A 15,978-nucleotide genomic window follows, 5' to 3' on the forward strand; every position below is an offset into this window, starting at 1 on the left:
TATATGCCAGGGCCTGTGGAGGTCTGATTTCCCTAGGAAAGAACTGTTCAGAAAATTAATACTCAGGTTTCACAGAGTCCTTGGTTGTTTGATAACTTGAAGGGCCAATCAAAACTGTTTCTAAAATGACATTTAAAGACCCCTTTGTTGGGGCGCCTGGGTGGCGCAGTCGGTTAAGCGTCCGACTTCAGCCAGGTCACGATCTCGCGGTCTGTGAGTTCGAGCCCCGCGTCAGGCTCTGGGCTGATGGCTCAGAGCCTGGAGCCTGTTTCGGATTCTGTGTCTCCCTCTCTCTCTGCCCCTCCCCCGTTCATGCTCTGTCTCTCTCTCTGTCCCAAAAATAAATAAACATTGAAAAAAAAATTTTTTTTAAATAAAAAATAAAAAAAAAAATAAAGACCCCTTTGTTTAAATGTGACCACCCTATACTGTCTTGATACTCTTTGTTTTAAAACTTCAGACCTATGGGGCTCCTGGCTGCTCAGTTGGTGCAACTTTTGATCTCGGGGTTGTGAGTTCGAGCCCCATGTTGGGTGTGGAGATCACTTAAAAATAAAATCTTTGGGGCACCTGGGTGGCTCAGTCAGTTGAACGTTTGACTTCGGCTCAGGTCATGATCTCAGTTTGTGGGTTCGAGCCCTGCATCAGGCTCTGTGCTGACCGCTTGCTCAGAGCCTGGAGCCTGCTTCAGATTCTGTGTCTCCTTCTCTCTCTGCCCCTCCCCCGTTCACACTTTGTCTCACTCTGTTTCTCAAAAATAAATGTGTAAAAACATTTTTAATAATAAAAAATAAAATCTTTTAAAAAATACATAAATTTAAAAAATAAAAATTGAGACTTGTAACAGATGAAAGTGGTTGCCAAAAGTGAGATGTGGGCCTTGGGCTGAGGAGTGGACTTTGGGCACAACTTTGAGGAGTTACTTGCTCATTCCCTGAGAGATCATCATTTGTGTTCTAGCACAGTGACCAGCCCCCTTCAGTCACTACATTATTCAGAACTCTTCTGGTTGCATATGACAGAATCCTAAAGTATCCTAAATGAATTTTGGCAAAACTTTATTGGCTCAAAGAATGGCCAACAAGCCTTGGAAAGGAACATCAGAATCAAGGACTTGAAATCTATAATGACTCTCTAGGTATTTTGTCTCTATCCATCTATCTCTGTCCATCTATTTCTCCCTTTCTCACAGACTAACTTTTCCTCAAGGCTGGAAAAATGGTAGCCCATAGCTACTGATTCCCATATCTTCCCACCTTCCACAATGAGAAAACTGCCAGCCAATCTGGTCTCAAGTTTGAAATCCCTGGAAAGGGATCTCATTGGCTCACCTGGAGTCACGTGGTCATTCTTGGGCCAATCACCAGTGACCAGTGGCATAGAGCAATTAGAAAACATGGTGGCTCTGAGAACCACCTGGTTGGGGCAGAGAAAGAAGCAATTCCCAGGAGAAGTGCTAAAAACAAATACAAGGAGTCATGACAGTGCTAAAGTTGGAAACCACACAGGGATTTTACAGTAAAGACCTCACATCAGTCCACCAGAGCAACACAACTTTCAAAATCGTGTCTGGAAAAGTATGCTGGAGTTCAATTAAGGGACTACTGACAGATTGTTCTCAATGGTGGTGACTGTAGTCTTCACTACAGGTGAATTGGCAACATATGGCCCCTCATTCAGAAGACTCATCCCTCCTTACAAAAGAGGACATAGAGCTCTATAAATAGACTTTAATATTCAAAGGACCTCACCTATTCTCAGGTGTCAGGGTGCATCAGAATCAAGTGGGAGTTGGTAAAGCATGTACTTTCCCAGGCTTACCCCTCAAATTTTGATTCAATGGTCTACAATGGAAACAAGGAATCTACTTTTTCTTTTTTTAATTTTAGAGACAGTGTGCCTGCGAGTAGGCTGAGAGTGTCAGAGGGAGAGAGAATCTTCTCTCCCTCAGAGGGAGAGCCTGACATGGGGCTTCATCTCATGACCCTGGATCATTACCTGAGCCAAAATCAAAAGGCAGATGCTCAACCAAGACATCCAGAATCTTCATTTTTATATGGCTCCCAGATGATGCTGATATAGGTGATCCATGGACCACCCTGTGAAACCATATACCAGACCACTTATCTACAAGATCCTAAAAATAAAGGACATTGCCTGGCACATGATTTATGCCAGGAAATAGCCCAAGGAAGGCCACATTAACTGGTCCCATACCTGCATGAGACCTCTGATGCTTACTCAGTTCTCTGCTGTCTTGAGTGTGACATCTAGACTTCCCCTGGCCCTGTCCCCCAACCTGCCTGGGGAAAGAGAATAAATAACAACAGAAACATTTTCATTTTATAAGCACTTGGTTTTATTGCACAGAAGCAATTGAAAGTGAACTCCAGTGGAAAAGTGCGCCCTGGCATGATTCAGTGGCCAGTGCACAGCCCCACCTGCTCCAGCTCTTCCAGGATAGAGAGCTCTGGGCAAGGGCTCGGCCACTCCTTTGGAAAACAGAAGGCATTCAGGAATAAGTTAAGACATCTCAAGCATTATGTGTTTCTAACTGCTCATTCATTATTGCGGTCATCTGTCAGTTGCACATACAGGAAATAAATGCACTTATTTGGAAAGGAGGGGGTCAGTTTGTATACTCAAGTGTTTACATGTGGCATTCGGCATATATCACATTCGGCTACATAAGCTATCATATAACATAATTGTCCATCGCCTGGGGAGGGTTTGGGGTGTGGAGTTGGGGGGTCGGGAATACCCTCTCTTGCTAACATATTGCTAATAGAAATTTCTGTTTGGTGAAGGAGGGCCCCATCGTCTAAGTAGAGTTTCTTATATAAAGAAAAGGGAGAAAAACATGAAAATTTGTTATGTCAACTCTTGAGCTCCCAGACCCTCCTGAGTTTCTTTGGCTGTTCTGGATAGTCCTTTCTCCCTGCCTTACTTCTCCCCCTTGGAGGCCTTGTCTTCTGTGGCCTTCTCTGGAGGCCTGCTGTCTTTCTGGTCTGTGCTAGAGGATTTCTCAGCCTTTTCCGTCTTGGCTTTGCCAGGTGTGGGGGCCTCCTTGCCAGGCTCCTCTTTGGGTTTCTCTTCAGGCTTCTTGGCCTCTGTGGTCTTCTCCTTGGCATCTTTTTTCTCAGGTGCTGCTGGTGTCTCTTCCTTCTTTGGCTTTTCTGGCTCCTTCTCTGCTGCTTTGCTGGGTTCTTTGGCCTTGGCATCATCTGGCTCCTTCTTGGCCACCTCAGCCTTCTCTTTGGGCTTGGCCTCCTCCTTCACCTTGGCAGGAGCCTCCTTCTCTGGGGTCACTGCTTTTTTCTTATCTTCAGCCTCTTTCTTGGTTTCAACTTTGGATTCTTTGGGCTTCTCCACAGCAGGTTCCTTCTTTTCCTGGACCTCAGGCTTTGGAGTCTCCTTCTTGGGCACCTCATCTTTCTTGCTGTCCTTCTTCTCCTCAGGTTTTGGTGTGGCTGGAGCTTTCTCTTCCTCGACCTTCTTTGGGGGCTCTTTGACTTTCACTTCCTGAGGTTTCTCTTCCTCCTTCACGGGGGACTTTGCCTCTTCCTTCTTTGTGACCTCTTTCTCAGAAGCCTTGGTCTCCTCCTTCACAGGAGATTTCACCTTCTCTGGGGACTTGACCTCCTCCTTGACAGGGCTTTTTGCCTTTTCAGGAGATTTGATGTCTGCAGGGGACCTTTCTTCCTCCTTTGCTGGGGTCTTGGCTTCTGGGGACTTCACATCAAGAGTCTTAGCCTTCTCAGGGGACTTGGCCTTCTCAGGGGATTTGGCCTCTTCCTTCACAGGGGACTTGGCCTTCTCAGGGGACTTGGCCTCTTCCTTCACAGGGGACTTGGCCTTCTCTGGGGATTTGGCCTCTTCCTTCACTGGGGACTTGGCCTTCTCAGGGGATTTGGCCTCTTCCTTCACAGGGGACTTGGCCTTCTCAGGGGACTTGGCCTCTTCCTTCACAGGGGACTTGGCCTTCTCAGGGGATTTGGCCTCTTCCTTCACAGGGGACTTGGCCTTCTCTGGGGACTTGGCCTTCTCAGGGGATTTGGCCTCTTCCTTCACAGGGGACTTGGCCTTCTCTGGGGACTTGGCCTCTTCCTTCACAGGGGACTTGGCCTTCTCTGGGGACTTGGCCTTCTCAGGGGACTTGGCCTCTTCCTTCACAGGGGACTTGGCCTTCTCTGGGGACTTGGCTTCTTCCTTCACAGGGGACTTGGCCTTCTCAGGGGATTTGGCCTCTTCCTTCACTGGAGACTTGGCCTTCTCTGGGGACTTGGCTTCTTCCTTCACAGGGGACTTGGCCTCTTCCTTCACAGGAGACTTGGCCTTCTCTGGGGACTTGGTCTCTTCCTTCACAGGGGACTTGGCCTTCTCTGGGGACTTGGCCTCTTCCTTCACAGGGGACTTGGCCTTCTCTGGGGACTTGGCCTCCACTGGGGACTTTGCTTCTTCCTTCACAGGGGACTTGGTCTTCTCTGGAGACTTCACCTCAGTTGGTGATTTTGCTTCTTCTTTCACAGGGGATTTAGCTTTCTCAGGGGACTTCACCTCAGCTGGAGACTTGGCCTCTTCCTTCACAGGGGACTGGGCCTCAGCTGGTGATTTTGCTTCTTCTTTCATGGGTGACTTAGCCTTTTCTGGTGACTTAGCCTCTTCCTTCACTGGGGACTTGGCTCCAACTGGTGACTTGGCCTCCTCCTTCTCTGGAGATGCAGCCTCTTCTGCTGAGGGAGATTTTGTTTCTTCTTCTCCTCCTTCTGCTTCCTCCTCTTCACCCTTCTCCTCTTTGGCCTCTTTCTCTTCTTCTTCAGTCACTTCTTCAGTCACTTGGATCTCCTCTGTCTGTTCCTCCAAAATCACAGTTTCCTTCTCTGACTTTTCTACCACCTTGATCTTCTCTTCACTTTTGACCTTTATGTGAGTGGCTGCAGAGGGAATTTTGGGGAGTGCTTCTGGAAGGGAGAAAGGACTGGGGCCAAAGCCAATCCGACACTCTTCACCCTCCAGGAGTTTTCTGCAGAATGGATAATGGAACACATTATTATTATTAACTCAGAACAGATCGATGGATTGGGGGTCTTCTTGAGTTACTCTGAAGGCCCATAGAATCCAACGGTATGGACTTTGGTGGAGGAAGGAATGTGAATAGTGGGCACTTTGAGATCGGAAAAAGTCACTTGGCAAATCATCCCAGGAACTACCCAGAATCTGCACCCCAATAGCACTGGGGTTTTATGCAGCTAAGTATGAAACTTATAAAACAACCTCCCCTAACATGCACAAAAACATGGTCCTCAAGAGAGAGCACCTGCATTAACAAAAATTACATTAATTGTCCCTCAACTAAAACATTTAAGAGGAAGATGGGAGCCTGAGCAAACAATTCCACATTTATAAATTTGTGATTAAGAGGTCTCAGAATATACCCATTGGAATGTTAAGGGTCTCTTTTCACCTTATATTCTCATTCTTTGAGTTTTAGGAATAGGGAGGGGGCAGCAGTTTCTACCCTTTCCTACTCAGTAGATATGTGACCTCAGCCAAGCCACTCAAACACTTTAAGCCTCAAGTTTCTTCATTGGCAAAAAGAGGGTTACTAAGAGTCCCTACCTCAGAGGATTGTTTCAGTGAGATAATGAATAAAAAGAACCTGGCAGTACCTGCCTCACAGTAGGTGTAGGGGTTACCCCTAGAGACCAGTGCTTTGCAAATTTAACAGCATACACATCCCCCAGCGATCTAGTTAAAATGCAGATTCTGATTGAGTAAATCTGGGGTGGGACCTGAGAGTCTGACTTTCTAACATGCTTGTGGAAGATGCCAATTGTGCTGGTTCATGGACCACACTCTGAGCACCAAGATTACAAACTAGACCCAAGAGGTGAGAAGTAAAAGGTCACCAGCCAGCAACTGGGACAGGTCTTCAGGGGGTCAGCCTGCTCTTTAGCAAGACATTGCTAAATTGGGAGGTCTCATGACCTTCTCCTGGCTACCATTTCCTGAGGGCTTGCTCTGTGACAATCCAGCGGTACTGAGATCTGCTCAGGAACTGGATTAGCACCTCCTCCTGACAACCCAACAAGAGTACTGTTATTATCATCCCCATTTTATTTCCCCGGAAAACCAAAGCTCAGGGAGCTAAAAAACACTAAGAGAATTGTAAAGGCCCCTGACAACTGAAGTATCTCCCTTCCCTCCAAAGCAGACCTCTAGTCAGCTGGATTTGGGGAGGGATGAGGAACATTAATCCTCTAAATCACTGTCAGAATGAAAATAAGCCACTCTCAAGACTTATTTCTCTCAGAAATCAGGATAATGGTTGCCAGGGCCAGAGGAAGGGAAAAGGGCAGTGGGGAGTTATTCATTATCAAGCACAGAGTTTCAGTTTGGGAAGATGAAAAAAGTTCTAGAGATAGATGGTGGTGACTGTTGCACAACAATGTAAGTGTACTTAATGCCACTGAACTGTACACTTAAAAATGGTTAAATAGCAAATTTTGTGTTATACACATTTCACCACAATAAAAAAAAATTCTTTTTGCTCTCTAAGACAGGCAGGCCACCTTGCTGGGAACTTGAAACTCAGTGCTTCGCTTCTCATAAGAACGCAAGGGCTCCCCACCATCCCAAAGGCCCCTGGCCCACCTCACCTGTAAGCAGCGATCTCAATATCCAGAGCCATCTTGACATTGAGCAGGTCCTGGTACTCTCGGAGCTGGGCTGCCATTTCCCACTTGGTGTTCCTCAGCTCGGTGTCCAGCTGCTGGATGGCTTCCTGGGGAGGAGAGGTCACACACACACATGTCACGCACCAGCCAGTGCCTGGCCTTCAGCACCAGAGAAGCTGGGGCAGACTGTGCAAACCCAAAGCAGTTCAATCTAGCCAGTCTCACTGGGGCCGTGCTGTCAAAGCTGTGGCAGCCTCATTCATGGACATGGAAATCAGCTGAAGCAAAAATCCTGCCGTGTATGTATATGACCTCAACCTGGGGAGTGGTCTCGAATGAAACACACCAGGAATGATGGGTGATGTTTTACAGATCTTTTAAGCTTAGAAAATGCTCAGCAGGAACACAGCCTTGTCTGCTTTGGCTCCCAATGCTCCCAAGTGCCTGCCAGATAGGGCTGAGGAAGCACCCGCAGCTGATGACTGAAGCAACACACAGAAGCAGGTTAAATACTAGTGGAAGCTTCTCCACTAGTATGAAGGCTCACTTAGCCCTGCTTAAAGTGAAACATTATGGCTGATTTTTATTGCCTCCTTTCTGCTTTCTCCGTTCTCTAATTTATCCACAATCACCACAATCACCATACTTGCATAATACGTTCTTTCAAAGTGTTATTTTCTTTTGCCAGTTGTCTTTAATGCAAGGAATCTGCCAAGGCCTTCCCCAGGCTACGCTCACTCCCAGACACTGGTTATTATTTACCAGATGTGCACTGTGACTAAGACCCTGCTGAGCAGGCTCACACACAGCTCATGAAAAGTTTGCCCATCTCTTTAACCTTTGCAGAGCAAAGTGGGCATTTTTTTTTTCTTCATTGCATTAAAGGAATTCAGACTCAGATAAAGCAGGTAACTTTTCTGGGGCCACTCAGCTAGAAGGACACAGTGGTACCCCTCATATGTCTGAATGACTCCAAGGCCCATGGTCTTCACCACCACAACCCTGCCGAGAGAGGGGCAGTGACTTGTTCAGGATAACCCAACCAGGTAAGGTAGTCTGGTCTCTGCTCCACCCCTGCCCACCTGGTAGGATGCGATATCGGCCTGATGACGGTCCTCCAGCTCAGAGCGTTGCCTCTCTAATGAGTCCTTGGTGCCTTTGAGCGCCTCCAGCTCTGTGGTCCTGGCCTGTAGCTGGCGCCGATACTCAGTTATCTCCTCCTGTGCTGAGCGCATGGCATCTGTGTTCACCTTGGCTGCCTCTGAGAGTCTGTCCAGCCTCACTGGGGGAGAAGGAGACAGGGAACAGAGTTAGACACACCTGGACTTGGATTCTACTGATCCAAAAGGTGATACATGTGGGTTGAGGACCTACTGGGTGCCTGGCGCCATCTTGGGTTCTTAATCCACCCTATCATTTGTGATAGGCAAATTACTAATATCCAAGGCCACCTAGTTAGTAAGCAGTAGAGCTAAGATTCAAATCTAGTGTCTATCTGGTTCCAAAGATTAGATTGTCTCCCCCAATTCAGGATCTGAAAACTCATAAGGCAGAAGAAGCCCCCAGTTCTGGTCCTAATACCCAGTTCAGCTCCCCAGCAAGGGCTGGCGGTGCTAGTGTTTAAATGTGAAACTTGGCGTACAGGGTTTAACTGTGAGCATGTGGCTGAACAAGTTAATGAGCCTGTGACCTTTGGAGGCATAAAGGTGCTATGAGCTACTATGTAGCCATAGCCCCTTTCTTGCAGGTTTTTGGCTCTGTAGAACCCAAGGTCACCGCAGAGCCTGGGGCCCATGCGTCATCTCCTCTGTCCCTTCCCCCACCTGGCTGTGCATTCTCTAGCACAGTAGTCCCTGTGCCAAGGACAGCCACACCCTGGTCCCTGTGAGCAATGGGCTGTTGGTTCCCAGAAGATCTCTCAGGATCAGTGGAGGTCTGGAGACTAATCTACATCTCCTGAAAGTGAATATCCTGCATCCCAAAATAGTAACACCCAGGGCCTGAGTTGGGAGGGTGGGCCAGGGAGAAGGGAAGCCAGTTGGATGGGCCAGAAGTCCTGGGATGGTTTGTCTATGTGAAGGCCAAAGCCCAAGAGAGCAGAGAGGTTTGCTCTGGGAGGTGTCTTGCTGCAGAGATGGGGGAGGGGAAGGTTCTGCCACTGCAAAGGAGAGGAAAAGTAATGGGAAAAACCATGCATCTAAGTTCTAGCTTTCCTGGCTTTCCCTGCTAGTGTTGGCAAAGACTTAGAAACCATCAAAGTGGGTGAGGACCCTTACCCATTGTGGATCACAGACCTGTTTGAAAATCGCTGGAGCCTCTGCACCCTCTCCCAAGAAAAATGCAAAAGTTGTATACAGAGTTTCAGGAAGGATCATATAGCTCCCCTGAGTAAGAGGCTCAGCTTGTCAACCGCCTCCCCTTTTAACCCCCAAAGAAATGAAAACCAGAGAAAGCAAGTGTTAGTCAAGGTCACCCTGCAGGTGCTGGGCACAGCTTCAGAGCTGCTGCTGCTGCAATCTAGCTGACTCAGAGCATCATGGAGTTGGGAGGAGGGGGGAACTTAAGAGGCTCCCAGCTTCTCAAGTGGAGAGAGGACATTAACGGGCCACCTCAGCCTCACACACCCATTCGCTGAGGTGATGATCCCTCACTGGGGAGCAGCCTAATAGGAGTCTGGAGAATGGGGTCCCCTGCAGGGTGCAGGCAAGGGGTATGGGCAGTGTTGGGCAGCGAAGGCATGTTACTTTGAAGGGCAAAGAGTCCTCAGTGCCTGTGACTAGAAGCCGTCACTGCTTTGGAACTGTGTTAGGAACCTGATGGAAAGGGGCCTCAGAGTGGGGTTATCCAATCTTGGGCGGGGGGACAGAGGGGATCCAGAGCTTCAGGACAGCTATAAGGCCCCTGGAGGAGGGCAGCCAAAGGAGAACCCAGAGCTGCAGGGAAGGGAAGGGGGTTATCTCCAGAGACCCAGAGTGAAACTGTCGTTTAACTAAGGGGAATGCACTTTGCAGGGGGAAGCTGAGCAGTACATCCTCCAGCCCTGCCGCCTTCACCCTGGGAGTCCACCCTGCCAGGCCACCAGGGGGCGCCCCCTCCCCCGCACCACCGCGCGCCTACAAACCTCTGAACCACTCCTCCGACTGAAGCGTGCTCTGCACCGCGTGGCCTTCGAGTTGCGCGCGGATTTCGCGCAGCGCCGACGTCACGTCGCACTTAAGGGCGTCGCGCGCCTCGGCCTGCGCCTGCGCCTGCGCGGCGCCGCAGCCCTGGATCTGGCCGAGCAGCTCGCCCACCTCCTCCTGGTGGTGACGCCGCAGGTAGCCGCACTCTTCCTGCAGTGCTTGCGCTTTCTTCTGCAGCTCTACGCGTGCCGCCTCAGCCTCCTGCGCAAAGCGCGCAAGTGCGCGCGCTGCCGCCTCAGCTTCCTCCCGCTGCCGGGCCTCGTCGTCTAGGCGCTGGCGCACGTGCGCGATGTCTTCCAGCAGGTGCTCCTGCTCCAGGCGCAGCTGGCCGCGCGCCGCGCCTAGGCGCAGCACTGCACCGCGCATCTCGCGTACCTCTCGCTCATACAGCTCGCCCATGGCGGAGCGGCCCGCCTGCTGCTGCCGCAGCGCCGCCGCCTCGCCTTCCAGGCTGCGGTTGTGTGCTTCGAGCTGCCGCACCTTGTCGATGTAGCCGGCGAAGCGGTCGTTCAGCGCCTGCAGCTGCTCCTTCTCGCTGCGGGCTGCCGCTGCTGCCACCACGCAGCCTTCCGGTCCGTTGCTCAACGTATCTAGCGAGTCGGTGCTCGAGGTGGCTCCTGCACCGCGGAAGCGGCCCGGCGAGGCCGATACGGAGCTCACGGATGTCCGCGCCCAGGAGTGGAAGCCGCTGGATGAGCCGGCAGCAGAACGCGCTCCGCCCTTGCGGGCCAGCGCGTAGTGCAGGCTGCCGCCTCCATGTAGCGGCGCGAACGGGGCGCCCAGCAGCGCGTCCGCGCCGCTGAAGCTCATCATGGCCGGAGCAGGTGCGGCCGCCGGTGGAGGGGGAAGCCCGAGGCCGAGACGGGGCGGGCGGCACTGCGGCAGCACTGGGATGCCGGCCTTTTTATAGCAGCCCGGTCGGGTCCAGCCCCTAGGCAGTTGGGGGGGGGGCGGGGGAGGAGGGCCCCGCCCTCTCTCCCTCCTCCCCCGCGGCCCGGGTCCGGCAGCTCCGCCGCAGTGAGAGGGGCGGGGCAGGGGGGACTCTGGATTGTAGGGGAATCAACGCGACGTCAGAGGACCACCCTGAGATCGAGTTAGGGGGTAGAGGACTCCTGGAGTGGAATGGCGGGGACCCCTGGGTGCGAGTCCGAAGACTCTGCTACTGTGTTCGGAAACAGAAAAGGGGCCCGAAATGGGGAGATGACAAGGAGTCCTGGTGGGAATAGGGGCAGGTCGCCTTTGGGATGGAGTGATGGATGACTCTGTAGTCAGTAGGATGAGGGGACCCCTGAATGGGGGGGCACAAAATTTTCCTGAAAGTTAGAGAGGACCTTCAGATAGGGGGTGTAGCGTGTCTGGAGATGGCCCAGAATAAGGGAGGGAGCAAAGTAATCCTAAATGGACTCATGATGGGTGCTACAGAAGGTAGAGAGATAGAAAACTCCTGAATGGAGGTACACTTTTTCCCTAATAGCTTGGGACCCACCAGGAGAGGCCTCAAGAAACTGCAGCCGGCTGCGGAATAGGGGAGGGGGACTTGGAGTTGGGAAGGGGGGCAAGGCTACCCTGAATTGGGGGTATGGGAAACACTTCAGAAGATGGTGAAAGGGGAGCCCAGATGGGAGACACAGTGGTCTCCACAGTATAGGAGGAGGTAGGCTCTGCAGCTGGCCCCAGCAAGGGGGACCCTCAGTGAAAGAGGCAGAGGATGCCATGAATAGGCAGAAGGAACATGGGCTGTGTGAGAGAGAATTCAGGCCAGGGTCTGCACACTGAAGTCAGCTCCACAGTTTGCTGGCCAAATGACCTTGGACAAGCTGTGTCCCCCACCCCTGATTTTCCTGTCTGTACCAAGAGGGGGCCCTGCCCTGGGACAGGCTGCAACTAGAAGCCCCCTCCCCCCCCAACAGCTTTTGCTTTGTGTGTGTGTGTGGGGGGGGGGGGTGTCTCTGGCTGAACTAGGAAAGGGGACCCATATACTGCCCGTGGATATGGCAGCTGCTTTCGCACAACTAGGAAGTCCATCTTCCCTCCACTTCGACTTTGTCATCTCTCCCCCACTCCCACAGCAGAGAAGTGGGTGCCGTGATAGGCATCCCTTTTCGCCCCCAGCTAAGTGGTGGAATGCTTTCAGGGTACCAAAATCCCTTACCCCCATAAGCCCTAATAGAGGGTCAGATAGAAAAGGGGTCCCTGGAATTTGGGGTGCCCTGCAGCTGCTGGTGTTCTATGACTTTTTCTTGGGCTTTCATTCTCATGTGAAATTCCTTGGGAGTGGGGGCAGGCTGCGTCTGTCGCTTCAGCACCGAGGACAGGGTCTGTTCTTTCTAGGGGGAAAAAGGGGTTAATCTCTGCCTTTTCCTTGGGGGGAGAGGGGAGGGAGGTATGCGTATGTGTTATGCAGATGAAAACCGAGGAGGGGGCGGTGAATGATCTGGCGGGGTCACTCTGGGAGTCAGGGACACAGCCCCTTGATCTTCTGCAAGGGGTTCCAGTCCCATGTTTTCTATGATGTTCTCCCACTTACCCACACCTGGGCTGTCCCACTCCTCCTTTGATAGCTGAAAGGACCCCCACAGTCTTTTTCTGGAAGGAGCTTTAAGCCTCTCCTCCCAGATCTGAGCGTCCCTGAGGCAGTTATCTCAACCCCCACTACACTTCCACTTTACACAGGCTTTCCTTTGGTGGGATCCCCAGGATGGAGACAGATAGATCCCCCCAGAAAAGACCTCTGCCAGTTTGTTTCTCCTTGCCCTCTGCCTCATTCCCAGACCGCTGGTTCTAAGCAGACCCTCAGAGATGAAGAAGTGATGGTGCTGTCCCTTTAACCATGTTTTACTGGAAGGAGAGTGCGTCGGGGAGGAGCAAGGAGGGGGAAGGGAGTTTCTAGTTTCGAATGGAGAAGCAGAACATGATGAAGCATTTTTCCCCCCCATTTAAAGATCCAGTCATGAGTCTGTTTGCAGGGGGCAGAGGGGCTGGTTTGCAGTTGGTGCTGGGAGGATGGAGGTGAGTGTCTGGTCGAGGTTTCTGAGAATGGCATTTGGGGGGCTTGAGCAGGGCCTCCATGCTCTCAAGTGGCTCCCCATTTACTTGTCATTCTGCTTGGAATTTTGCCAGAAGAGCCAGACTCCTTTGAATCTTTTCAGTCATCTGCATAATGCAGATATATCCTCTGCATGTGTAGGATGTGCAGCTGACAGCAAGGGAGAGTGGTGAGAGGGGCTGGGTAAAAGAGGGGAGGGGGCCAAGATGGATTCCATCAAGGTCAGGGGGTCACAACCATGGGATCACAGCTGCCTGTGGATTCCAAGCAAGAAATCCCAAGCATGATTTGTGTGGTTGGAAAAATAACATGAGAGTGGGAACCCTGAGTTCATTATTCCAAAGGGCCCATTTGACTCACATCTAGGAAGCCATTTCTGGCCTCCTTTACCCCTGCATTTAGTTAATTATCCTCTCTGAGTCTTTAGTGCTAATCTACCACACTGCACTTAACCACTCTATGTTGTCATTGGTTGAATGAATGAATGAATGAATGAATGAATGAATTCCATCAGTTCTCCAGACAAACTTGTGGTCTAAAAGGAACTAAAATGGTTCTGTCCTAAGTCCTTGGGCTTCACATCTCTTTCACCTTCCTCCCCTCAATTTTTACCATTTGGAAATGAGAACAACATAATCATCCATCGATCCATCCATCCATTATATGTTTACTGAGCACCTACTGTGTGATAGGCACACACAAAACATGGAGGTTACAGAATCCCATAAACCTCTAAAATTGTCTCCTTGAGACAAGAATCCTCAAGTCCTTCCCAAATCCTAGTCCAGCATTTCCTAAGGCACCTTCTTGAGGATGATAAGTGTTCCTCCAAAAGGAGAGGAAAAGAGGAGTTTCATGGCTAAATGAGTTAAATAGGGCTCCTGGAGCCTGGACTGGCAATGAACACTGAAAATCTCCTGAGGTAGGTGGAGTGTGCTGAGTTGCCCAAGGCTGTTTGACCATAGGTCCTTCTTGACCCCAAGTGTCTCCCATGGTAGCCCACACTGAAGGACCCACTCAGAACACCCCTGTGTTCTTCCTGGGCTGCCGTCTGGGCTCCTTTGGATTTTGTCTGTTTTTCTCAGACAAAATCACGAAAAATAAAAGAAGGACATTCACTTAAAAGGACATAATGAAACATGAAAAATGAATAACAAGTTTTTAAGTAAGCTCTACACCCAACGTGGGGCTTGAACTCACAACCCGTAGATCAAGAATCACACATTATCCTGACTGAACCAGCTAGGTGCCACTGAGAAACAAAATTTTAAAAGACTATTGCAAAATACAAAAATATTTGAATGCATTTTAAATGTGTGTACATTCATGGCAATACTGCAAATAATTGACTTTATTTTGTGGATTGTACCTAAGCACTTACCTCAAAGTCATTTGTTCATAGTATTACACATTTTTTGCTTGCTGATTCATCTCATTTAGCATCACAGTTTTTCCTTCATTAAGAGAGGTATCCATGTCCAAATACTAGGATGCATATTTGTAACTGAGTTTTGTATTGCATTGTGAAAGCCTTCTACTCTGTTGTTTGTTCTTGGCATATTGCCACATGACCATTGATAGGCATCCCAAAGTTCTATGGGAAATGTGGGTTCAAGACTGCACCACTGGGGGCGCCTGGGTGGCCCAGTCGGTTAAGCGTCCGACTTCGGCTCAGGTCATGATCTCACAGTTTGTGAGTTCGAGCCCCGCATCGGACTCTGTGCTGACAGCTTGGAGCCTGGAGCCTGCTTCAAATTCTGTCTCCCTCTCTGTCTGCTCCTCCTCCGCTCATGCTCTGTCTCTCCCTCCTTCAAAAATCAATTTAAAAAAGCATTAAAAAATATTTAAAAAGACTGCACCACTGTATAGACCATTATAATGGCTGCAGTTTATATTATATACAAACGGGAGCACTATGTCAATGGAGAAATGAAACCAAACTGTCAGCTAGTTGATGAAATCAACAAATTATCAAACCAAACTGCCAGCCAGTTATTTTTTTTTTTTTATCTTTTAAGGAAAAATTGTTTCATGGCCAGTTAGTTATGTGGTGAAAATGCTTGTAGCAAAGATGCTTGGGGCAAAGCTATCCAGAACCCCTGTGGACCATAAGATTAGTGCTCTTCAGGAACAGGGCTTCAATGTGAAGGATAAAGCAGCGCAGTTCTCCATGAACATCAACCAAACATTACTGTCACTCACTTCATTCATTCAGCATCTATGGGGTTAGACCCTGTGTTGAGCACTGGAGACTCTAAAGAATGAGACCTCAGTAAGGGGGAATCCTCTCCTCCCCCGCCATGTATATAGCAAAGAGAACTCAGCCACCACTTTCTCCTTGGTACCTCCTCAACCCTTGTTCACTAGGCAAGGATCATTGTTGCTATTTTATAGATGAGTAAAGTGAGGAAGTCAGTTGCCTGAGTTAACCCACTGATAAAGCAGAAGTGAGCCCAGTGTCTCAAATCATCCAGAACTAAACTGGTGCTGGACACACAGGGTGGAAACTCACTTCTCTGGCACAGTAGGGACCCAGATGGCCTGAGGTTGAAGGAATGAGTATCACTCAGAGAGGGGACAGGCCAGGGTTGGAGTCTGGCCTCTGATGGGTCATTCAATTGAAAGTCCCTGTGACCTGTGACCCAATGTCAGCACATCCTTTATATAAGGGCTCACTGCCAACTTTGGCATCCTGTACCACTGTGTCACCTCTCTGGAGAGCAGCATGTGACCATTGTTTAGGGGTGCATTTGCCAAACTGTTCATTCTCTTCCTGCTTTATTTTTCTCCATAAAATGTGTCCCTTTTCCCACATTAAATATTGTATGAAAATTGTAACTGATTTAGCACTTTGTTAAAAGCGAAATGACAAATCACATACATAGAACATTCTGTGTGTGTGTGTGTGTGTGTGTGTGTGTGTGTGTGTGTGAATGTGGGTGTGTGTGTGTGTGTGTGTGGGTGTTGGCATCGGATGTAAAATCCATCACCAGCTATTACTTAATTAGGGTTGCGTTTTATTAAATGAGCTTTGTTTGAAAACAATAATTTATAACAATTTATAACAACAACA

The 15,978-nt window shown here is 49.7% G+C and overlaps 1 protein-coding gene across 14 annotated transcripts; it reads right to left on the minus strand.

The window, feature by feature from the left end:
• Nucleotides 1-2,335: 2,335 nt before the first annotated feature.
• Nucleotides 2,336-10,740, minus strand: NEFH (neurofilament heavy chain). Of its 14 annotated transcripts, none has more exons than XM_045458506.1 (5): nt 9,799-10,740; nt 7,760-7,959; nt 6,660-6,784; nt 4,660-5,023; nt 2,336-4,437 (listed from the first exon to the last, which is right to left on the minus strand). In XM_045458506.1, exons 1-5 carry the CDS (start codon nt 10,670-10,672, stop codon nt 2,944-2,946), a joined length of 3,057 nt encoding a protein of 1,018 aa, XP_045314462.1. In that variant the 5' UTR covers nt 10,673-10,740; the 3' UTR covers nt 2,336-2,943. The 14 variants fall into 14 exon arrangements, with proteins under 14 accessions (XP_045314462.1, XP_045314451.1, XP_045314457.1 ...); XM_045458495.1 differs by having other exon boundaries at nt 2,336-4,395; nt 4,438-5,023; XM_045458501.1 differs by having other exon boundaries at nt 2,336-4,311; nt 4,378-5,023.
• Between the last annotated feature and the right edge of the window lie 5,238 nt (nt 10,741-15,978).

The sequence above is a fragment of the Leopardus geoffroyi genome, chromosome D3 (genome assembly GCF_018350155.1).
Source record: "Leopardus geoffroyi isolate Oge1 chromosome D3, O.geoffroyi_Oge1_pat1.0, whole genome shotgun sequence".
Taxonomy (NCBI): Eukaryota; Metazoa; Chordata; class Mammalia; order Carnivora; family Felidae; genus Leopardus; species Leopardus geoffroyi.

Coding starts and splice junctions, on each gene's coding strand:
- NEFH (XM_045458494.1), bottom strand. CDS start 10,672: ATGATGAGCTTCAGCGGCGCGGACGCGCTGCTGGGCGCCCCGTTCGCG. Junction 6,785..7,759: donor CCGATATCGCATCCTACCAG/GTGGGCAGGGGT, acceptor TCTCCTCCCCAG/GAAGCCATCCAGCAGCTGGA. Junction 5,024..6,659: donor ATTGAGATCGCTGCTTACAG/GTGAGGTGGGCC, acceptor TCCATTCTGCAG/AAAACTCCTGGAGGGTGAAG.